The sequence below is a fragment of the Elephas maximus genome, chromosome 17 (genome assembly GCF_024166365.1).
Source record: "Elephas maximus indicus isolate mEleMax1 chromosome 17, mEleMax1 primary haplotype, whole genome shotgun sequence".
Classification (NCBI taxonomy): domain Eukaryota; kingdom Metazoa; phylum Chordata; class Mammalia; order Proboscidea; family Elephantidae; genus Elephas; species Elephas maximus.
In genome coordinates, this window is record NC_064835.1 from 21801904 (window position 1) to 21826981 (window position 25078).

The following is a 25078-nucleotide window of genomic DNA, read 5'->3' on the forward strand; positions in this document are numbered from 1 at the left end:
TGCTCATGGATAGGAAGACTCAACATTGTGAAAATGTCAATTCTACCCAAAGTGAACTACAGATGTAGTGAAATCCCAACCCAAATAACAACAGCATTCTTTAATGAGATGGAAATACTAATCACCAACTTTATGGAAAGGAAAGGGGCCCCAGATAAGCAAAGCATTATTGAAGAGAAAGAACAAAATAGGAAATCACACACTACCAGATTTCAGAACCTGCTATACAGTCACAGGAGTCAAAACAGCCTGGTACTGGTACAACAATGGACACATAGATCAATGGAACAGAATTGAGATCCCAGATGTACATCCATCCACCTGTGGTCAGCTGATCTTTGACAAAGGACAGAAGCCCATTAAATGAGGAAAAGACCATCTTTTTATCAAATGGCATTGGCAAAACTGGTTGTCCTTCTGGAAAAAAAAAAGAAACAGTACCCATACTTCTCACCACACACAAAAAAACTGAGTCAAAATGGATCAAATGCCTAAATATAAAACCTAAAATGGAAAAAAATAGGGATAACACTAGGGGCCCTAATACCCAAACCCACTGCCATCAAGTCGATTCCAACTCATAGCGACCCTATACAACAGAGTAGAACTGCCAATAGAGTTTCCAAGGATCGCCTGGTGGATTTGAACTGCTGACCTGTTGGTTAGCAGCTGTAGCTCTTAACCACTATGCCACCAGGGTTTCCAAAGGGCCCTCATAGATGGCATAAATACAATACAAACCATAACAAACACATACAAACACCAGAAGATGAACTAGATAACTGGGAGCTACTAAAAATTAAATACTTATGCTCGTCAAAGGACCTCACCAAAAGAGTAAAAAGACAACCTACAGACTGGGAAAAAATTTTTGGTACAACGTATCCTACAAGGGTCTAATCTCTGACATCTAAAGAATACTTTAGTACCTCAAGAACAAGACAAATAATCCAATAAAAAAAATGGGCAAAAGACATGAACAGACACTTCAGCAAAGCAGACATTCAGAGAGCTAATAGACACATGAGGAAATGCTCCTGATTATTAACCACTAGAGAAATGCAAATTAATGCTATAATGTGATACCATCCCACCCCAATATTACTGCCTCTAATAAAGCAAAAAATAATAAATTTTGGAGAGGTTGTGGGGCATTGGAAATATTATGCACTGCTGGTAGGAATGTAAAGTGGTATAACCACTATGGAAAATGATGCAGCACCTCCCTAAAAAGCTAGAAATAGAAATACCATATGATTCAGCAATCCTACTCCTAGGAATATATCCTAGAGAAATAAGAGCTATTACACGAATAGATATGTGTACACCCATGTCCACTGCAGAATTATTCACAATAGCAAAAGGATAGAAACAACGTAAGTGTCCATCAACAGATAAATGAATAAATAAATGATGGTTAATAGACAAAATAGAATACAATGAAGTGATAAAGAACAAAGATGAGTCTGTGAAACATCTCACAACATGAATGAATCTGTAGGGCATTATGTTGAGTGAAATAAATCAACCATAAGAGGACAAATATTGTATAAGACTACTGTTGTAAAACCTCAAGAAAAGGTTTACACACAGAAAAAAAAAAACTTTGATGGTTATCAGTAAGAGGGGTGAGGAGGGGAAATCACTAAGTAGATAGTAAAAAATAAGTGTTAATTTTGGTGAAGGTAAAGACAACAGACAATATAGGAAAAGTCAGCACAACTTGATGAAGGTAAACGCATAGAAGCTTCCGAGACACATCCAAACACCTTGAGGGACCAAGTTACTGGGGATAAGGGCTGGGGTCTTAGCCTCAGGGAATATCTAGGTCAACTGGCATAACACAGTTCATTAAAAAAAGGTTCTACATCCTACTTTGATGAATAGCATCTGGGGTCTTAAAAGATTGCAAGCAGCCATCTGAGATACATCTATTGGTCCCATCCCATCCAGACAAAGGAGAATGAGCCAAGCCAAAGACACTAAGAAAATATTAGCCCAAAGGACTAATGGACCACATGAACCACAGTCTCCACCAGCCTGAGCCCAGAAGAACCAGATGGTGTCTGGCTACCACCATGCACTGCTCTGACAGGATCGCATAGAGTCCCGGACAGAGCTGGAGAAAAATGAAGAACATCAGTCAAGTTCACAAAAAAAAAGACGAGACTTACTGATCTGACAGAGGCTGGAGAAACCCCCAAAACTATGGCCACCAGATACCGTGCTAACTCAGAACTGAAGTCACTCCTGAAATCCACCTTTAGATTAGACAGGCCTAAAAGCAAACAATAACACATGGAAGAAACATGCTTCCTGGTTCAATCAAGTATTCAAGGCCAAATGGGCAACACCTGTCCAAAAACAAACACAAGAAGGTAGAAGGGACAGGAAAACTGGATGAATGGACACAGGGGACCCAGGGTGTAAAGGGAAAGGGGGAGAGTGATGAAACATTGCAGGGCTTGTTACCAACGTCACAAAACAATTTGTGTATAAATTTTTGAATGAGAAACTAATTTGCGCTGTAAACTTTCACCTAAAGTACAACTAAAAAAAAAAAAAAAAATCCTGGGGTGGGGGGAAGAGAGTTACAGAAAGAGGGCTAATAAGGAAAATCTAGTCAATGTTGTCTAGGAGGTGGGACTTTTGGAAGACTTGAAGACAAGAGTAAGAAATATTATCAGTTGTTCTTGGGTGGCACAAAAAGTCAATATGATTGGCTGCTAACTGAAAGACTGGAGGTTTGAGTTCAACCAGAGACACCTGAGAAGAAAGGCCTGGGAATCTACTTCCAAAAATTCAGCCACCAAAAACCCTATGGAGCGCAGCTCTACTCTGACACACATGGGGTGGGGGTCGCCATGAGTCAGTATCTACTTGGTGGAATTTGTCTTTCTCATGGGGGATACTGAAAGAAAAGTAAGCTGGGGTAAGATTTTTTGAAGTCGGGTTTGGACAGGTGTGTGTGTGTTTGGTCCCTGAGTAGCACAAATAGTTTTATCTACTGATCAAACGTTGGCAATTTGAATCATGCAGGGATTTGCTTCCATAAAGATTACAGCCAAGAAAATCCTATGGAGTAGTTCTACTCCGTAACACATGGGGCTGCCATGAGTCAGAAATGACTTGATGGCAATTTTTTTTTTTTTTTTTTAGTGTGTGTTTTTAATGGAATCTTTTTTTAGGTGCTTTACTAAAGTCTTAGCTATACAAAAGCTTTAAACTATTTTAAAAGCTTGTGTTGTCTTTTGATGCTAGACAGGCATTGCAATACTGATTTAGAAGGGACCCAAAAGTGAGTCGGGTTCACTCAGATTTCGAGTTTCACGTCTTCAAATTTCCTGAAATGTAGATACACAGTTGATTTAGGGTATGCTGTTGTTCTGTACCCTGAATATTTTACTTATGTTTTTGTTTTCATATTAATAAATATGTAGTTACATCATTACTTATTGGCCATTCATTCATTCAACAGTGAATGAAAGAAACACGATCCCTACTCTTAGGAAACTTTTAATCTGCTAGGAAGAAAACCGTTGAACAAATCATTATCAGTGTAATGAATGTCTGCCCATAAACATCATTCAGACTTTGCCAGATGTCATGGCATGTGAGTTCTTCCACAAATATACAGCTTTAATACAGTAGCAAACTAACATTCATTTTCCAAAGTGTGAGAAGATTCTGTGTGATGTAGGTTCTGTCATTGGGGTGAGGAGAGGCCATAGAACCCTCATACTATACCTCAAACTACTTGTCTCTGCTTGAGTGTGCTCCATTTTGTCCTTTCACCTGTCTTTTGTAAGCATAGCAATTTATTTTACTTGATATTTTCACTTTTCTGCTTTGCTTTCATGGTTTCAAATAGGATAGAAACTGTGGGAAATGGAATACATAAATGACAAATGACTAAAATGCCATAAAAAAACCTAAGGACTATTGTATCTGTGGGACCCCTGGTAAATAAGAACCCTTCTCCCTTCTTGGATTCTGAGAAAACTGAGAAATAGTTATCAACTCCAGCATTGTTAGAGTCAAGTTGGAAAATGTAACTTAGTGGAAGAAGAAAGGGAGTCTTCTAACTGAACCCCATAATTAGACATCTCTTCAGGCAACACTTGAAGGGCAAACTTTTCTGTTCCTTTCACACTTAGGAGTAATTTGGGATCTTGGCAACATGGTTCAGTAACAACGCCATGGCAGTTAGTAGTAAAAAGGCTATGGATGCAGGTCTGGCTTTATCGTAACCACATGTGTTACATATGGCAGGAAATGTTTTGCGGTGCACCATCTACACAATGGGTAGTGTAACAGAATAATGGAGATGATAGCAAAGGAACTGTGTGAACGTGACCTGTGTTTTTCACCAGTTATTTATTGAATATTTTCTGTGTATCATGAACTGTGCTAGGCTCTGGAGAGAGGTAATGGTTCCTGGGACATTTAAGGCAGCTGTGTGGTAGAGGGATTAAGAAAAAGGAGCTTTGGAGTGAGCTGGAGCTGAATTTAAGGCCTGCATTGTTGCATAATATGTGACCTTGGGCCCATTATTTAAAGTTTCTAATCCTCAAAGTTCTCTTCTTCAAAATGGAAACACTACCTTGTGGGTAGTGTTGGTTAATGGTAAATTATATTAGTTAAGGAGCTCTGGTGGCACAGTGGTTAAGAGCTCGGCTGCTAACCGAAACGTCAACAGTTCAAATCCACCAGCTGTTCCTTGGGAACTATGGAGGTCACTACGAGTCAGAATCAACTCAATGGCAACAGGTTTTTTTTTTTTTAAGTATTAGTTAATACAATCCTTGGCAACATAAAGGAAATAAATTTTTTACAGGCAGTAAAAGGGAACAATTGTATTTCTAGTGGAGCAAAAAAAAAAAAAAAATTAAAGAATGGAATGAAGGGTGATTTGGCACAGTGAGGAACTATTGAAGGGTACTTCTTGGACTGCTATGGATCCCTACTATCTCCAATCAGTCAAAATTAGATGCTGATTACAGGGAAAAGAAATCTGTCTCTCGCTGCTTCCTATGACCCTTGGATTCCTTACTCAGGAGTAAGAAACACACTGAGAATAATGTTAGATACAGAGCTCTTTCTGGGGTAACAAGGGTTACTGAGACACACAAACAAAATCTTACTAGGCAAACAGAGTATAATACTTTCAGAGAAAGCATCTCCATTTTTCACTTATTTATTTAAAGGGGAAAAAATAGAAAGATGATCCCTAGTGGCACATTGGTTAAAAGCTCAGGCAGCTAACAAAAAAATCGGCAGTTTGAATCTACCAGCCACTGCTTGGAAACCCTATGGGGCAGTTCTACTCTGTCCTATAAGGTCACTATGAGTCGAAATTGACTAGGTGACTTTTTTTTTTTTTTTTAAAATCTGGAGAGACAATATGCTTCTGAAATCCATTGCTAAACCCTTAATTTATTCCAGGACAGTAAATGCTACATTATGAAACACCCTTTTCAGGGACCTTTTCACTTCCTTGTTCCTTAAGGAATAGATAAATGAGTTCAGCATGGGTGACACAAGATTGTTTAATATTTGCACCATAGCACCAAGCAAGGGTTTGGGTGTGGGCTGCAGATAGATGATGATTACAGGTCCATAGGCACAGAGTATTGCAGTGGGGTGGGCACTGCAGGTGGAGAAAGCTTTCTACCTCCCTTCCGCTAAACAGATCCTCAGGATGGCAATGCCAATGCGAGTGTAGGAGACACAAATAGTGAGGAAAAGCATTAGAGCCAGAAGGCCAACATTAGTGAAACCCACCCTCTGGGCCAGGGAGCTATCAACACAAGCCAGGGGTAAGACAGCAGGAATGTCACAGAAGAAGTAGTCCACCTGATTGGCACCACAGTAGGTTAAATGAAAAGTGAAGAAGGTCAGTATGGTGGCATCAAAACAACCCACCAACCAGGCCCCCATGGCCAAACCCACACAGAACCTAGGTTTCATGATAAGCATATACCTCAGTGGGTGACAGATGTCCACAAAGCGATCGTATGCCATCACAGAGTAGAGGCAGCCTTCCATACAACCCAGGAAGTGATAAAAGAAGAGCTGTGCAGCATACCCCTTATAAGAGATGGCTTGGCTCTGACCAGAGAGATAGAAAAGCATCTTGGGACAAGTTACAGAAGGGAAAAATATGTCAAAAATAGATAGGAATCCCAAGAAGAAATACATGGGGGTGTGAAGGGTAGAGGAAGAAACAATGGCCATCAGGATGAGTAAATTGCCAAGCAAGGTGAAGAGGTAGATGAACAAGAAGATGACAAAGAGCACAGCCTCCAGTCCCTTGGTCTGAGGTATTCCCAGCAGAATGAACTCACTCAGCTCTGGGTGATTTCTCATGTCCTTTGGAGAATGGTCTGGGTAGAGACAACCAATGTGAAAACATGAGTGTGGATTGTGATGGACACAACACCAATACATTCATTCTTACCAGTCTTTTTTAAACATAAAGATGATTCTGAAATTAAGAATTAGACATTCTGCCAAAGACACTTAAGGGCTAGTAAAGCTAATCTTCATACCTTGAGATATCATATTCCTTCAGGAAACTTTACTAGATACAAAACAAGATAAAACATTACCACATGAAAAAATACTAGATGGACTAAGAGAACAAGATATTGATAATAAACGAGAGCATAAGATTTAATTAATGACAACAAAGAATAGCCTAAAACAGACTAACATGAAACAGCCTGATTCTTCTACTTCCTTTTCAGAGCATTCCTACAGTTACTCAAGGATGGGGTCAGATACTCTAAAGATTCATCAAAGGGCATTTTGGGTACCCACACCTCTGATGGAAAAAATGGTTGACCAGATAGTGTGATGAGCATGAGGACTTATGCTGTTGTGCTGATATTATTTGAAGTGGATATATTCTTAGATGGAGTATTTCTTATTTGATGATGTTCGTTTGACTGAAGAGAAACTAACAATGTCAAATTCAATTACTATTGTGGGGTTTTAATTATTAAAGGTCTGCAGTTAAGTAGTAGTATGTAGATTGTAGGTTTTAGTGAAGTCACCTTCATATATAAAGATGCAGAGATAAGATATTTCATTCTTGCTAACCTCTGAAATTTAAAACAAAAATATGTATATCCTGCCACTTTGCCTTTGTGTTTTGTGTCTGCTTTTGTTTTATTTTAAAGGGAAAAAAATAGGTCACTGAATATTCTAAGACTGTGAATCTGCCACAGGGGCGTGCTGTGATCAGCTCTAGTTTAAGCGATGTAGTGAATTTTCCATCTATAAAAGATGATGTTTTCACTTTAAGTTTTTATTTTTATGCGTTTTTTTTTTTTTTGAGATTCAAAGTATATGAAAATCATCTACTTATAATTGCTCTGCCTACTAATTGCAATTCCTGGTGAATTTTTCAAATCCTCTTTTATAATTCACTGTGTTACTGATTGAAAATTTCATCTATGAAAAAAGCATGGAGGTGGTAAGGTAGGCTAATTCTATCCAGATACACACAGAAAATTCTGGTGGATTTGATTTCAGGTTCCATTAGCCTTTAAGGTCCCTGAGACCAAAGACTGTGTAATTTGTCACTGAATCTGCAGCACTTATTCCAGTACCTGTGACTGTTGGCATTTAAATATTTGTTGAATGAATTAACTTATAAATAGACTTAGTCTGTAAATTCCATGAAGAAAACATGGCTATTGTTCACCACTATATATATGGGATTTTGGAAATGGTAACACTCATAAATAGGCTTAATAGAATGGAATTTTTGAATGCCCGGAAATTATTCCTTTTGTCCTTAGACTGTTTTAAGCTGTTTGATTAACCCTGGAAAGCAATGATTATAGTAAGCCTGCTTTTGGCTCCAGATTGCATGCTAGTGAGCAAAATTTAGATATTCATTGAAATGTAGAATACCTAATTCCTGACTGAGGCAAGGTAGGATGAGCCTTGGATATCTCCATAATTATTCATACTGCTAATTGCCTCTTGCTGGGGAAAAAAGTAAATGGGAGCTGGGGTTAGAGGATTAGCAAAAAAGACTGGCTTTCCCTGAGAAGAAGGGTAATGAGAAAGTCATGATTAGTGGAAAGTTCTGTGTCAAAAAGGAGAGAAAAGGAATTAGTGGCAAAACACTTGACATAAGGCAAAACTTGTTTACACAACCAGAGGTACTAGATTTAGATAGTGCGTCTTAGTTCACATGAAATTAGACCTAAAGAGAGTTATCACACTACCTTAACACAGCTCATTTCCTTTGCAATTATTGTTTTTGCAGTACTAAGTCTATGAAAATTCTGTTTATTGGGTCTTTTAAGTCTTTGAGTCCTCTAGGGTTTCTTCCTGGAGTAAAGCCAATTATTATTATTTTTTTTTTTTACTTTTTTTCAAATTACCTTTTTCTGCTTTTAGTGGGGACCATCTAAACCTGAAGTCTTTGGAGCCAGTTTATACCACTGCTGAAGTTATTGGTGAAAGAGTTTATGGTCACTGGGCAGCCCCTGTACACTGGATGAGTGGTGTTTTAATGCAAGTATCCCATGCATTTCTGATCTAGGTTCAATGATCAGAGAGGACTAAAAGAATGATTGCTGAGAAGGTGTTTTGACATATTTCCAGGTGAAGACTTTTAATTATAATGCAGAGAAAAAAGTAGAATTTAATATGTGACTTTGAAACTACAAAAATGTAAATAAATAGAAAATATTAATGTAAGCTATGAAAGTTTCAAACAATGAAAATGTAAATTCATGGAAAAACAAAAGTAAGATGTTGAAAACCAAAATCAAATGATGGGAAGATATTGCTGCAATGCAAATCTGGAAAAGACAGAATTTTATTGCTGTCTGAAGAAGGGAATAAGGTAATGAGTAAATGGTGATAAGAAAAGGCAAGATTTTTGAGCTGGACAGATTCAGTTTTGAACCCAGGCTCTTTTACTTACTAATTTTGTGACTGGCTGAGTCACTTTGCCTTGCTGTGCTTCAGTTAACTTATCTATAAAATAGAGATGGCATTGCCCTCTGAGTCATTTGATGGATTACAGGGGATGAGGCAGTATGTAGAAACTAACGTGGTGCCTGATATATAGAACGTGCTTATTAACTGCTATTTACTCCTGTAATTTAGGCAAGAGTAAAGACACTCTTGCAATATATTGACAATATTGGCATGGACATAAAAAAACCAAAACCAAACCCACTGCCTTCGAGTCTATTCCGACTCATAGAGACCCTATAGAACAGAGTAGATCTGCCCCATAGAGTTTCCAAGGAGCTCCTGGCAGATTCAAACTGCCGACCTCTTGGTTAGCAGCTGTAGCACTTAACTGCTACGCCACCAGGGAATCCTAAATAATTCACAATTTGGGGGAAGTGTCTGGGACCCACCCCTGGATACCTATGCAGGTTTCCCCTCAATTATACTGAAGTACAAAACTAAATCACATAGCGGAGAATATTGGTAGCCATGGCATAAGTGCCTGCCCCATTCCCCCACCATGCATACACCCTTCCCACCTTTTCAAAACACAGGAAGATATGAATTGTGCTAATACATGACATCAGTGTTAAACTAGGTGAAACTTGTCACATTTCTGTTCATCGCAAAGGAGTATAAATATTATTTTCTTCAAGATTAAAACTGCAAATAGAAACTGTGAGAATTATCTCATAAAAATAATATCATTTCAGATAGCAATTTTTTGGTTAGGATTTTTTTTCTTTTTAATTTTTGTTCTTGTAACCTCAATATATATGTATGTATGTATGCATATAAATACAGTCTTAAACATCCAAGCTCCTCACCATTCCAGAGCTAAAACCAGACAGGTTTGTAGGCATCAAAAAAGTACCTGGAGCTGAGAAGGGGAATTAAAGTAGCAATTTAGTGTTGCCCCCAGAATAGGAATAGATACAACTTTCCTAAAAGATTCAACTCAATTTCAAACATTTGCCTAGGAAAAAGCCAATCACAGCATACGAGAAACAACTTGGATTAGCAGTCTAAAGACCCAAAGTCAAGTTCTAATTTTTGAAAATGTGATTCTGAGCAAGTACCTTCTGAATCTCAGCAGCTTATCTGTGCAGAAACAGAACACATTCCCTGCATCAGCAGCCTCCATCCTAATCATGCAAAATTTATCATTCCAGCTAGGACACTTTTGAGAGTGATCATGGACATTGTTAATAACTAAAACAGGACAAGAGTACATGAAGAAAAGTCCTGGCAAATCGCTGAAGAGTGTCTTTAGTTATATGTTCTTCATTTGTGTTCCACAAACCTGTATTTTGGTGTCCATCACAATAATTACACTCCTTCAAAGTGTGAGATGTTCTTATCATTACGCTTGGTATACAGTGGGTACCCAATGCATGTTTGTGGTTAATTAACTAAGATAACATTTACTTCACAAAATCACTGTGAATGTTAAATATGATAATGTTCATGAGAGATTTTGTTATCTAATAAGATGCTACATAATGTTGCATTATTATGACAGTTGCTATAGAGATCCTGTGTAAAGAATTTGGGAAGTTACCTGTATGGAGATAATAGTTGATGTATTAAGCCCAAAAGAGATCCCTAGAAGAGAGTAGATAAAGCGAGGCCAAAATAGGACTCAAGGCCAAACCTTGAGAAATACTACATTTTAGGCACAAGAAAGGGAGCCATTTAAGAAGCAATATAGGTATTCTTTGGAGAAACAGGAAGAGAACCAATAGAGTGTCTTTTATATATCTTTTCCTTACAGAGATTATTATTTTCTTCACATCAGAGAATATATCCAAATAACTTTAGAATCCTAAGCAATTGTGTGGTGCTTGGTACATAATAGATGCTAAACTAAAGATAAATAAACCAAAAATAAATCAATGAACAAATTCCTGCATGCTGCTTTATAGATTGAATTCAGGAAAAAACTCTGGTCATTACATACATAAGAAGGAAGCCCTTAATTGTGATGTTTTCCAACAGTCCTTGCTCCTCAGGTCTCTAAAGTGAGGGTAAAAAGTAAAAATTAAGAAAGATGGGAATAAACTGTGAGCACTTAGGTGGTCAAAGGGTTTTAATGACTTAGGTAAAGAAAATATATGTTGAGTTTTCACTCCTCTTTTTTTTTTTCTTTTTTCAGTTTCTTTTTCAGAGCTGTGGGACTCTCCACACTAAACATCTCTCTTCCTTAGTTGCCATGGGATTAGGTTTAGGTTCTCTAACCAAGGACCCCAAATGATTTTCTTTCTCATCCAGAATCGCATAGAAAGAGGATGCTACACAGCTGATGGCAGCCCTGTCACCTGGGGTGATTTCCTCAGAGTTAGAAGAAGTGAAAATATTTCCATTTAAATGGATGGGTTTGGTCATAGTCCCTCTGGAGCCCCACCCATGAAGTATCCTGAGACTCAAAGAGCAGGAGCCCTCTGAGCATAGGGACCAATTAAGTGTCAGATGTTGAAGGAATTTAAGGGTTAGAAATAGAACATAACAGTCAAGTTAATCTTTAAAGAATTGTGAATTAAAGAGTTTGTGACTCCTTCCTGGCCACCCCACATTTCTGTTTTGGGCAAACATTCTCTCTCTCCTTTTGTTCTCTAAAGGCCTCAGGGACTTGGTCTGCTAATCTTTCATTTTTTCAAATATCCCCTATTCTCTTAACTGTATGGTTGTGGAAGAAATTACAGCATAATAAAGAGTACCTACCTTGGAGCCAGAAGATTCTGGATGTGAAGAACAAGTATATTTTTCATTAGGTTTATGTACTCGAGCAGATTGATGATCCTTTCTGAGCTTTAATTTGTAAAGTGGAGTATTAATGGTACTGTCTCATAGGGTGGTTGTGTGTGAGGACTAAATGAGATAATGCTTATGAACTTCATGGCATATACTATGTGCTTCTTTGATTTTTCTTATTTCTTGAGGTTGGGTGGAATTTATATTCCTAATCTCCTTAATTTAATTGGTGTGATCGTTCCCTCTTTCTTTTCCTTTCTTCCTTTTCCAATTTTAAGATGAGTTTTTTTGGTTTGTTTGGTTGAATGTATGGTTGGTTGGTTTAGTTTTGTTTGTTTTTACTGCTTATAATTACAGAGAAACTGATAATGATTACCAAAAATAATTAACATTTCTAGATTTAGAAAAAATGTAAGAAATTTCAATCCATTATAATAATTGCTTTGTTATTGGGTTCCACTGAGTCAGTCCAATTCATAGAGACCCCATGTGACAGAATATAGCTGCCCATGGGGTTTTCTTGGCTGTAATCTTTACAGGAGCAGATTGCCAGGCATTTCTCCTGTGGAGACAATGAGTGTGTTCAAACCACCAACCTTCCAGTTAGCAGCTGAGTGCATAACAATTTGTGCCACCCGGACTCCTTTTATAATAGACTGTTCTATGTTGCTGTTAGGTGCCATTGAGTTTGTTCTGACTCATAGTGACCCTATGTACAACAGAACGAAACACTGCCCACTCCTGCGCCATCCCACACTCATTATGCTTGAGCCCATCGTTGCAGCTGCTGTGTCAATCCACCTTGTCGAGGGACTTCCTCTTTTTCGATGACCCTCGCTTTACTAAGCATGACGTCTTTCTCCAGGGACTGATACCTCCTGATAACATGTCCAAGTCGCACATGGTTTTCTGGATTCTCAGAATTAGGCCAGACAAACCTACATGTGACAGATGCCTTAAAAAACCTTATTCTGTGTAATTCTCACAACATACCATTTATTCTCACATAAATGGCTTAAACACATTATGATAAACCTGTTGCTGTTGAATTGATTCCAACTCACAGCGACCCTATAGGACAGTTTCCCAAGAATGTAATCTTTATGGAAGCAGACTACCACATCTTCTGCCTGTGGAGCAGCTGCTGGGTTCGAACCTACAACCTTTCAGTTAGCAGATGAACACTTTAACCACTGAGCCGTCAGGGCTCCTTGATAAGAACAATAATAAGTCTTAAATGAATTGTTAATAAAACATCAGAGAAGAGAACAAATAGAGTGGGAGTTTGAAAAGAAATTCAATGCTAACAGAAGAAAGAGAGCAACAGCAAATGAAAGGACGAGCAAAACAACTTATTGAAAGCCTGTACCAGTGCTGAGCACTCTACATGGTTGCACAAACAGCTATTGATTCAGATATGGGAATGACTCTCAGAAAAACTGGATAAAAATATGCAGCAAGCTATGATCAACTTATACCAGCACAATTTAGGACGCGTGTTCTATTGGTGAGGGCTGCAATGATTGATATTTTTCCCTTAAGCATAGAGCTCTCTTTCCATTTTATGCAAATATGATTTTCATATTCAAATGTTTACTCTTTTCATTGATCATAATCAAGTCTATTAATTAGAATAGTGGTTTGGGGCACAGAGTCTAAATAACTTATAAACTATAGAGAAGTTCATGACTCTTTCCTGTAAAACTCTAAGCTGATAAAGCTGTTCTGCTCTGTGAATGAATCAGGGACTTCCAATGTTTCTGTTTGGTTGTTTTTCCATTCATATGTGTTATTACCTAGTCCTCATGGTCCAAGATGACTCAAAATATATCTGCATTCCCACCAGTGAGCAGCAACAGGAGAAAGAGAAGGAGACTATACCCCTTCTTTGAAAGGATATGATCATGGTGTGCACACATCATTTCTTGTATCCTATTGGCTAGAACTTAATTATAAATCCACATCTAACTTTGGGGAAGTATGGGGAATGTCTTTACCCTGAATGGTTATGTCGTCATTATTAGTTGCTGTTGAGTCAGGTCTGTTAACAAACTGAAATGTTGCCTGCTCTTGTGCCATTTTCACGATCATTGGTATGTTCGAGTCCATTGTTGTGGCTCTTGTTTCAGTCCATCTCAATGAGGTTTTCACTGACCTTCTACTTTACCAAACATGATGTCCTTTTCTAACGATTGGTCTTTCCTGATAATGTGTCCAAAGTAAGCATGATGAAGTCTTAGCATTCTTGCTTCTAAGGAGGCCTGGATAAATGTGAGGTTGTATTACTATGAAAAAGAAAGTGAGAATGGATATTGAAGGGACACCTAGCAAAACTAAGTCACAAGGACAGACAGGAGACAACTAATCAAAAGAGCCTCATTCACTCTTTATTATACAACATAATTTGTTTCCTTAAGCACATTCACTACCAAATAGTTTCTTGCTTATTTGTTTATTGACTATTTCATCCCTTTAGAATGTAAGATCCATGTGGGTCAGGATTTTTGTCTGTCTTGTTTGTTGTCATAACCTGATGTCTAGAACAATGCCTTGCATGTAGTAGAAGCTCAATAAATATTTGTGAATGAAAACATGAATTGTGTTTCTCTTTTAAAAGCTTGATCGAGTTCATTAAATATTTTCTATGAAAGTGAAATTATTCATTGTGCTTAAACAAAATATAAATAACCACATAAGCAAATTATATTCATATTTTTAATAGCTATAAACCAAAAACCAAAGCTGCTACTGTCGAGTCAATTCCAACTCATAGTGACCCTATAGGTAAGAGTAGAACTGCCCCACAGAGTTTCCAAGGAGCACCTGGTGGATTCGAACTGCTGACCTCTTGGTTAGCAGCAGTAGCACTTAACCACTACACCACCAGGGTTTCCAACAGCTATAAAGATCTGTTTAATTCTGTATGTAGTATCAGGCTCAGGGACTTTTCACATAGTCATTCTTCCAATAACCAGTATCACATGTGTGTTTCCTGATTCCATTGCTTCCAACCACGCTGCCATGTCTGATCTGTGGCAGACTTCTAAGTTCCTCAGCCCAGCCTGGATCAGATGATGAACTTGGCCCACTTTTCCAGCTTCTTGCTGCCATTGCCCAGATTCTTGAGTTAATAGAATGGTACAATCAGGAGAAATAATGTCATTGACAGTTGTCTGTCAAGTTGACTCCAGCTTATGGAAACCCATTATACAACAGAACAAAACATTGCCCGGTCCTGCTCCATCTTCATAATTGTTAGTATGCTCGAGTCCATTGTTTTGGTCACTGTGTATTTTGAGTGCCTTCCAATCTAGGGAGTCATTTTCCAGCACTATATTGGAGTACGTTCTGTGGTGATCCATAAGGTTTTCCTTGGCTAATTTTTGGAAGTAGGTCTTCGGGCCATTCTTCCTACTCTATCTTAGTCTGGAAGCTCCATTAAAACCTGTCCATCATGGGTGACCCTGCTAGTCTTTGAAATACTGGTGGCACAGGTTCCAGCATCATAGCAATACACAAGGCACCATGGTACAACAGACTGACAGATAGGATAAACAGTAGCAGATGTGATTTTTGTCCAGAGAAAAGGATCATTCCCTTGCACAAAGTTTGGTACACTTAAAGGACATGGTCCTAGGACCTAATCCAGGTAAAATATAACTTGTTATTGTATTATGCTTCTCTCTTTCTGTAAATACATGCATACATACATATAGAAAGAAAGAGAGAAATGAGTGAGACAGATGCACAATACTATATATATATATATATATATATATATATATATAAAACCCTGGTGGCATAGTGGTTAAAGCTATGGCTGCTAACCAAAATGTCGGCAGTTCAAATCTACCAGGTTCTGCTTGGAAACCCTATGGGGCAGTTCTACCCTGTCCTATAGGGTCATTATGAGTTGGAACTGATTTGATGGTAACAGTTTGGTTTGGTTATATATATATATATAACCTTCATTAAGATCCTTTGGATCCTTACAAAAACCCTGGAAGGTATGTAAGTTGTTAGCCCCATTTTATAGATAAGAACAAACTCAGAGTAAATGTGTCACAAGAAATATATCAGAGAGACCAAAATGATGCCTGAGGCTTTGATAACACATCATATATTCTTTACCTTACACAGACTTTCAACAGCGACATTACTCTCTCTAAGCCTCAGATTTAATGGGTAGATTTTGAAATAGGGGCCACATAGGAAACTCTGTCATTACTACTGTCTTTTAACCAGGAAAATGAACACAGATATTCTCAGTTACTTTCACTGTTACCCCATAAATTTGATTTTGTGATCCTGATGAAATACCCATAAGTGACAAGTGAAAGAACACTGCCCACAGTGACTTGAGTTTCTCTCATTAAAGTACAAGTGTGTGCATTGCTGGTGGTTCCTTTCCTTCCCCTCATGCTGTGGAGAGGGCAAAACCTTGGGACAAATGACTCAAATTAGAGATGAGAGTTCAATGATACAATGCCTATAAAGTTCTTATTAACACTGCCTGGCACACAGGAAGCCCTTGGCTATTAAGCCAATTATAGAAATATATAGCTTTTGATGGCATTGTTGATGTTACTGTTACTGCATTTTCACTTGGGGAAAAAAATTCTTTCTCTTTGCCCATTCTTAGCAAAGACAAGGTAAAGAAAAAAGCAAACGTTCCAGGGTTTAAGGATTTTCCATTGACAAACAGAACAAAGTCTGAGCATTTGTTAAAGAATTTTATGTCGATCCCTTGGCCGGGTAGTCGCTTCTTTATAACCGGTCCCTAGTAAGGGGCGTGTCTTCCTGGAAATTTTGCGCGCAGTAGATTTCTCCCTGCGGTGGATGACTCAGAGCGATCTCTACGGCTGAAGAAGGTAGGTAACCTGGTCACCCGCTCTGTGGCTGGACCCTACCCACTGTCTTTGAGGACTAAGACATGCCCATTCCAACTCCCTTGCTCTCTGGCTTCATATTTGTTGGGGCTTGTTTTAACTGCAAATCCAAGAGATGGGGAATTTAGTCCTAATCTGTATTCCCCGAGGAGTTTCTGCAGATGTGACAGTTTAGGGAAATCTCGTAGGGGCTGAGGGGGAGATTTAGCCTTCTCATAATAAACTCAAGGCTCCTTTTCCTCCTTTCCTTCACTTTTTTTGTTTGTTCGTTTTTGTTTTTCTTCCTTTGATATGGAGAGTTGACATTTTAATTTCATGTAGTTTTATGTGGTGGAAACGCAGCTTCAAGCATCCCACCCGCCCCCACTCCCTTCACTCACCCCCAGACTGCATCCCCTAAACTCTTCTATACAAAAATACAGGAGACCAACTCTGTCCCGCTGGGAATACTTGAAGACTGAAAATTTCAACACTAAATCGCGTTTTATTTTGTTTCTATCGGAAGTCCCCTTTCGCCCCCTCGAGTCCTTGGCTGGATCCTGGGTTCCCCACTCCACCCTTGCAACAGGCTGGATGGAGCGGCCCGCTGCGCCACTGCTGCGCTAGCAACTCTCTCCCAGCCCTTGCAGCTGAGTGACGCAGTGCAGTGCCGGACTCCTGGATGCCTGAGGGTCCATCTATGACGCAGCTGTCTGGCACAGTGAGACACCTCCTCTTCCCCCTAGCTGGCTCAGATTCCTGACTCTGACCTTAGTCAGTTGTTGTGGCCAGTCTTTGCAGACCTGTTGCTAGGCGCATTTCTGAAGTGCCATCCTGAAGGTCAGGAGTAACCCTGAACCGGCATTGTTTATACTGGGAAAGGGGGGTGGGGAGAGGGAAGGCGCTGCGGAATAGCAAATTTCCTTCAATGAGGTTTTGCCTTAAACTAGAATAAGGAACTAAGACAGTTGTTTCTTTGTAGGAGCCACCCCTCTGTTTCTCTAAACTCCTCTGCCAGTCCTCCTTGGTAAGTATTCTGTATCCTAAGAGCCTTGGTTACCTGACACAATTCCTTCAGCTGTTTTACCCCCTTTGCGGATCTCCTGTTTTAAACTCTCTCCTGGTGTTGTTAGGAAATCCTCCCTCCCTCATCCCAGCCTGTTCCCTGAGAACTCACCCCAGTCAGAGTAAATAGAGAAGCCCTGTTCCTAAGCACCTTCTCCTCTCCCCACTCACACTATGGCCCTCTGAGTTTCTGTCAAACTGTGAACCATTTTGCCACGCTCAATTCCTATCCAGTTCAAGATAAAAACTGGGATGGAATGAAAAGCCTGATTTAGCGGCACTGGTTTGTGGGGGCAGGTCAGGTATATAAGACACCCTTGATATCAGATGGATGATCAATGTGGACATTGCTCCGGATGGGGGTGGGTGCAATGTTTTAAATGGTAGTTGAGGTAAGCATGGAGATCCTAGAAATAGTCCAGCCAAATGCTTCAGAATCCTCGAGGGAGGGGTGGTGTTGTTCTGGGCAGAAAAGTTGGTTTCTCAAGAGCCCTTGTGTTTTCTGGCCAGTAGATTCCTAAGTGAAGGTTGGGGTTCTCATGATTCATCTGCCCCGGGGCAGCTGGACAAACAATTGGTTTCTTTTTTCTTTCTATTTTAGCTCCTTACAGTGCGTTTCCAGTGGAAAGCCCCCTTGTTGGTGCCAGTGATTGCAGCTCAGGCCATCTGTTGACAGAACAGGGAGAGGGAAGCTCAGGAAAGATCCAGTTCAGAATGTCTGAGACCAGCTTCCCATGGTGTTAGAGCTGGTGACTAGGATCAAACCCACCTGTTGACTCACTGGATAAAAGAACCATAATGCAGATCCTGATCTAGATCCCTAAAATGTATCTCTCTGTTACCATATCACATGAAATGGTTGTCTAGATTATAATAAAATTTGGAAGATATGTTTAGGATGGTCTGCTTTAAAATAGAGAACATGTTGTATACATGGCATTTATACACATTAGAATATTTTACACAGAGAAAACAAACAATAGGTTCAGTGATGAGCCCTCAATGAAAAGCCACAAGTAAATGATAGGAAGATGCAGGGGTCCATTTGGAGTCATGGAGCTTCTCATGCAAAGGTCTTTGAGCAGCATGATGCAAAGTGATGAGCAGCAGAAGTTTATTTAACAATAATAACAAATATCATGGTAACCATACTAATGTCTGTTGTCATTGATCAAACGCCAGTGGTTAAGAGCTTAGCTACTAACCAAAAGGTCAGTGGTTGGAATCCACCAGTGGGTCCTTTGAAGCCCTAGGGGACAGTTCTACTCTGTCCTGTAGGATCTCTATGAGCTGGAATCAACCTAATGGCAACAGGTTTTTTTTTTTTTTTTTTTTTTGATATGGACCAAGCACTATACTAGGGAGTTCACATAGGTATTATGGTTCTCATTTTGGAAAAGAATATGGATGTTCAGAGAGGTTAATTGTACCTATTCAATATACCAAAGGAGCGACGTATTAAATATGCCTTTGAAAAATTGGAGCGAGTGTTGAACCAGCCTCAGGGTGCTTCAGAGATTTCCTGTATAGTGGCTACTTAGTGAACCTCCAAAAGGTTGGAGGTTTGAGTCTCCTTTGGGATGCCTTGGAAGAAAGCCCTGATGATCTAATTCTGAAAAATCAGCCATGGAAAACCCAATGGAGTATAGTTCTACTCTGCACACATGGCATTGCCATGAGTCAGAATCCATTGGAAGGCAACCAGTGGCAGTAGTGAACCTCACAGCTTCCCCACTTGGGCTGGTGTTTAGAAGGAACATTACTATCAGAGTCTTTGTCCCAGGCTTTCTTATCCACCAAGCTCCAGTATTAACCTCCTGAATGTATTCTTCTGCCAGAGAGAAGCAAAGTTGGTACCTGTGTTTAAACAGATACCTCCCAAAATGTCACGGTGTTCTTGACGCATCTTTTCCATAGAAACCCTGTGTCACCATGGTGCCCCCTTGTGGCCTACTCACGCGTCGAGAGGAGCCAAGTAAGCCTGTTTCTGAGTTCTCTTATGGGCCAGTTTATTCTGGGCACCTGGCACAGTGCATGGCTTGCAGGAGACAAGCGTTCCATCAATGTTTGTTGAACTCTTAAACTCTGGTCTGTCCCCAGTGCCACTAAAGAGCATCTCTGTGACCTTGTCCATACAAGAGTTTGTGGCTGATGTGTCTGCAACCTTAAACTATGAGAATAAGGAGAGAGTTCCTGTGGAGGCCTTCTTTGTGTTTCCCATGAATGAAGACTCAGCTGTCTATAGCTTTGAGGCCTTGGTGGATGAGAAGATAATTGTGGCAGAATTACAGGACAAGATGAAGGTACTAGGGATGAGTACCTTATTCTCTTCTTATTTCTTTAACACGTGCCCTTTGGGATTTTCGTCAAATGAAACCATGGGAAATGCTGATATGCTGATGTGGAAAGCTATTTCTTTTATTTTCCTCTTGCTGCTATTTTTTTAAAAAATCATTTGAAAAGAGAAATCAATCAGAGGCAGAGTTTAGCTATAAATTTGACAAGACCAGTCCTAATCCCACCCCACCAGTCTTTTCTGCACACCCTTCTTTTCACTGGCTATCAACTTTGATGTCCCCTTTCCTTCTCACCCCTCACCCTGTTCTCCTTAGGCCCATGCCTCCTATGAGAATGCCATCTCTCAGGGCCACCAGGCCTTCCTACTGGAAGAGGACGTGAGCTCCAGGGATGTCTTCTGTTGCAATGTGGGCAACCTCTATCCTGGGTCAAAGGTGGCACTCACTCTGAAGTATGTGCAAGAGCTGCCTCTGGAACCAGATGGGGCCCTGCGCTTTGTGTTCCCAGCTATCCTGAATCCACGATACCATCTGTCCCGTAAGTGCCCCCACCCCTCTGAATACTAGTGGTGGGTCGCTTATAGCTGGAAAATAGAACTAAGGTAACTTTTTGTAGGATGGCCTGTGAACACATGCCTTCAAATTAAGGCTCCTGTAGTTGCTTTGGATAACCTGCCCTACACGCTCAGCATGACTGCCACTATCAGTTCCCAGCACGGCATCAAGAAGGTCCGGTCCAATTGTCGTTTGACTCCTCTTAAATATCTTGGAAATGATAAAACTACTGCTCAGGTAATTAATAAGAGCACTATTGTTGCCAGTGCCCCTACTGGGTCCTAACCATCCCTTCCATATTGTTCTTTAGTTTTCCCTGTGCATCCAGAGGGAGTCATGCTGTGCTCAGTCCTTATCCCCGTTTCATGTCCAGAGCCATCTCTTTATTTGAACCTCTGCTCCTGGCTGCACTCACTTGCAGAAGAAGTCAGTAGCCCTGGGCTCTGACATCCACCTCAGGCAGCAAGCAATGAGAGTTCTAACGTGTCTTCTTTGCCTGCCCCTCCTCAGATTTCCCTGGATGATGGGCACAAGTTTGATCGAGACATGCAGCTCCTGATTTACTACAGTGAGGTGCACACCCCAAGTGTAGCTGTGGAACTGGGGAAACCAGAAACAAGTCCAGGTATTTTCTTTCTCCCTTTGTAGTCACCTCCCAAGGGGTAATTCCCCTCTTGGGATTAGTCTCAAATTACCCTCACTTTTCTTTTATTCAACAGCGTATTAAGCATATTGATGTGAAATATTGAACTAGCTTACACTTGGGCATGTAAAAATGGAAATGGTTAGGTTTAATGAATATCATGTAATTTATATCTTGTAGACAGATTTAAGTGAATCTGTAAATAATTGACATGAGATCATTGACTTAGGACAACCTACATTTGTTTACGGATAAGAACAAATAAGATGTTCAAATCTGATAATACCCCATGCTTTAAAACCCAAAAAGATCCATTGCCATTGAGTTGATTCCAACTCATAGCAACCCCACAGGACAGAGGAGAACTGCCCCATAGGATTTCCAAGGAGCAGCAAGTGGATTTGAACTGCCGACTTTTTGGTTAGCAGCCAAGCTCTTAACTGCTACACCTACCTAAGTTCACTATGTTAGGTATACTTGATGAGTTATTATGCAGCTACTAAAATAATACACATTGACAGAGTGAAATAATATGGACCAAAGACTTCTAAAGGATGTTAAATAAAAGAAAAATAAGTTATACAGACTGATTACCACTATCAAATAACCTATGCATCACAGAAAACATATAAGGTGAATGAACAAATCTGTCTTGGAAGAATTACAGCCAGAATGCTCATTAGAAGCAAAGATGGCAAGACTTCATCCCATATTTTGGTCATGTTATGAGAAGGGATCTATTCCTGGAGAAGGATATCATGCGTAGTAAAGTGAAGGTCAGCAAAAAAAGAGGAAGACCCTCAAGGAGATGGATTGACACAGTGGCTGCAACAATGGGCTCAAGCATAATGATTGTGAGCATGGCACAGCACCAGGCAGTGTTTCGTTTTGTTGTACATAGGGTTACTATGAGTTGGAATTGACTCAATGGCACCTAACAAAACAACAAAAGGCCTAAAGAATAATACTAGATAATATCCATAGCATGCTTGCTTATGTACCTGACATTGTTCTGAACAGTTTAGATATACTAGCTTAGAATCCTCACAGCAACCCTTCTTTCTGACTTCTCAATACAGTGCTGGTCCCACTAAAATCAGGCGTATCAAAACGGAAAGGATTCTACCTTTTCCTTTAAAAGAAGGCTACTTTTCATTGCATATCCAGAGACCTGGGTTGTGTGAAAGTTATTTCTGAACCAGTATCTATCAGATATTTGCTGAGCCTCACTCATTTTATTTGGAAGCCGTTTTGGCTGTCTGAATATCCCATCAGGAAGAGATTAAACTGAACCAGGTGCTGTGAACAGACTGAATCACAAGGCTATCCAGAGTTAAACCTATAAGTCTGGGATCACTTTATAAAAATAGGATATGCATATGTAATTCTTTTTCCTTGTATATTTTCTGAACTGTAAAACTAGGGATGATATAACCCAACCATTCTCTTTTTGCTTTATCTCAGTAGTGACATTTAAATTCCTACATCAGCTTTCACTTGCTCACCAAATTAAAAGCACAACTGTGGCCTTGAACAACTTTGCCAAATAGGTCAGACTCCCCACAGTATTGTTTGAATGATGCCATTAGTGTTAGTGTCTAACACTCATTGCAGTGTGTCCCTTTTTTTGTTTTGGGGAGTATCGATGAGTGCTTCATTCCCAAAGCAGATGGGTGTTGTATGACACTTCCTGTACTCTCAGCTCTTGTCAGTGTAAGATGATCCACATGAACATCACTTTTTTTCAAAACTGTAACTAAAGACATAAACAAAGATCTGTGTGGTAAATATCCCTTTGAATTCATTTGAAGAAAAGGTTTGTTTTTGCCTGTAAACTTGCTTCATTGTTTTGGCAAATGCTGGAATATTTTAACAACGTAAATTATGCATTTATCTAGCCGCCAGGAAATGGGCTTGTGCCTTGACCCTCTTTCTTCTCTTTCATATCTGTTCCTGCTTCTATCTCTTTTACGTGTTTATAATTCACCTCAAACCTTTTGCAAGCAGATTTGGTCTAAGGATCTAATGCAGTGTTTTAGGTTTAAGTTCTTTCTCAGCTCCCTATTCAACTTACTACAATTAATTCTTGAGATTTTCAGGATTCTTGAATTATTTTTGCCTTACAGTGTCCTTATCCTTTCTGAATAGATTGCTTTATGGAAAAGCCAACTGCTATGGTGAGTTTCTATCCCAATATCCCACAAGCTCAGCCACCAGTTACCTGTGGAGAATTTATCTTCTTCATGGACCGCTCAGGAAGTATGCAGTGCCCCATGAGTAAACAGGATAAATCCCAGTTGCGCATAGACGCTGCCAAGGTAAACTACTTTCTTTTTTCTTTCTTGAGGGTCACATGCTCAAGTGAGGATGAATCTCAGGGGTTAAGTTAGGGTCTATCTGTAGCTGTCATCCTGTTCCCCATCTGTACTACAAGGAACATGGCCACTCTGAGGCTTGGAATGTAAAGGCCTCAAGAGTGAGGGAGGGTGAAGACCCACATCCCTCAGAGTTAGATTTGGCAGCATAGCTGTGTGTCTGAGAGGGTCCTTTCTCAATCTCTCTCCTTCTACTTTCTTACCTTTAGGAGACACTGATTTTGCTGCTGAAGAGTTTACCTGTAGGCTGTTATTTCAACGTCTTTGGATTTGGATCTTCCTATGAGTCATGCTTTCAGTGAGTTTCCAGAAAGACCATGGAGACTCCCAAAGGATATTTAAAGAAAGGGACTACCTTGTTAAAGGGGTGACTGCAGACTTGACTTAGGCATTGGGGATTTTAGATAAAGTTATTCCACTTTGGGGCTATCTCAATTATAAGGACTCAACACTGGACAATGTCAAGTAGCTGACATGTAACTGGGTGTGTTTATTTTTCTCAGAGATAGTGTGAGGTACACTCAGCATACCATGGAAGAGGCACTGAGGAAAATTAATGTTATGAAAGCAGACCTAGGGGGCACTGAAATCTTGACAACATTCAATGCCATATATGGGTCACCCACCATCCCTGGCCACCCTCTGCAGGTAAGAACTGGAACAGAGGTAACAGAAGGGGACAGGGAGAATGGGATCTTTCAAGAATCTCTGGTCCTAGACTACCTTGCAAGATTGTTGAAATATGGTTATTTAATTCAGAGAGTCTTCTTTCACACAGTAAAGATAAAAAGCCAAAAAGTATTTAGTGGAATTCCTTTTCTTTGGCTCCACTCAGTGGTCAATGGATGTTTCCTTGCAGAGACAAAAAAGACTTGGATTAAGCTAATAGCTGAAGGTGCCGAAAATGCCCAGGTTCTGAACAGACCATGTGAGAACATAGCACAGGTGACAGTGGAACATGAGGGATCTGATTCCTGTCTCAAGAGGTAGCAGAGTCTCTGGAATGGAATAGTTGGGTTTTTCAAGGGTGAATTCCTGCTTTTTAAAAATGAACTTCACAGAGACTTCTTTCTTTCTACAGCTTTTTGTCTTCACAGATGGAGAAGTTAGTGACACATTTAGTGTAATGAGCGAAGTTAAGAGCAACAGCAAGAGGCACAGGTATGAAGAAAATGATATTGCTGGGTGACTGGACCCTACAGAGAGATCTAGTGCCACATATGGTCTATATATCAATGTTGATATTCCTTGCAGGGGATAGAATGATTCAAGAATTTTAGATTTTCCCAACTGATAATATTTTTCTATATCATTTTTTCTCCCTACTAAAAGAGACAAGCAATTTTTTTAAATAATATCAACATGACAAAATCATTGTTACCTGTTCTCGCTAAACCACAAAGAAAACAAAACTTGCATAGCAAGATGTTAATTTTTTTAAACTACAAACATTTTAATTAAAGTAGAAACATACAGAAAACTACACACATCATAAATAGACAGCTCAATGAATTATCACAGAGTGAACATGTCTGACCC

The 25078-nt window shown here is 39.7% G+C and overlaps 2 protein-coding genes across 8 annotated transcripts in view; one reads left to right on the top strand and one right to left on the bottom strand.

Annotated features, from left to right (window-relative positions):
* Nucleotides 1-5436: 5436 nt before the first annotated feature.
* On the bottom strand, nt 5437-6369 carry LOC126061071 (olfactory receptor 148-like). The gene is given in 1 exon segment (XM_049857435.1): nt 5437-6369. A coding segment is annotated over 1 exon segment (933 nt).
* Nucleotides 6370-16560: 10191 nt separating this feature from the next.
* The window catches only part of LOC126060634 (von Willebrand factor A domain-containing protein 5A-like), a 38760-nt gene continuing 30242 nt past the window's right edge, over nt 16561-25078 (top strand). Inside the window, exons 1-12 of one of the 7 annotated variants that reach the window (XM_049856867.1) lie at nt 16573-16607; nt 17131-17325; nt 17587-17631; nt 19587-19644; nt 19770-19972; nt 20282-20504; nt 20583-20758; nt 21032-21146; nt 23313-23482; nt 23749-23837; nt 24043-24187; nt 24621-24700. In XM_049856867.1, coding sequence (XP_049712824.1) covers nt 17287-17325; nt 17587-17631; nt 19587-19644; nt 19770-19972; nt 20282-20504; nt 20583-20758; nt 21032-21146; nt 23313-23482; nt 23749-23837; nt 24043-24187; nt 24621-24700 — 1343 coding nt within the window. In that variant the 5' untranslated portion in view covers nt 16573-16607; nt 17131-17286. Of the gene's footprint in view, nt 17445-17586; nt 19645-19769; nt 19973-20281; nt 20505-20582; nt 20759-21031; nt 21147-23312; nt 23483-23748; nt 23838-24042; nt 24188-24620; nt 24701-25078 lie in introns of all 7 variants that reach the window. The other 6 variants (XM_049856869.1, XM_049856871.1, XM_049856868.1 and 3 more) reach the window with 6 other exon arrangements.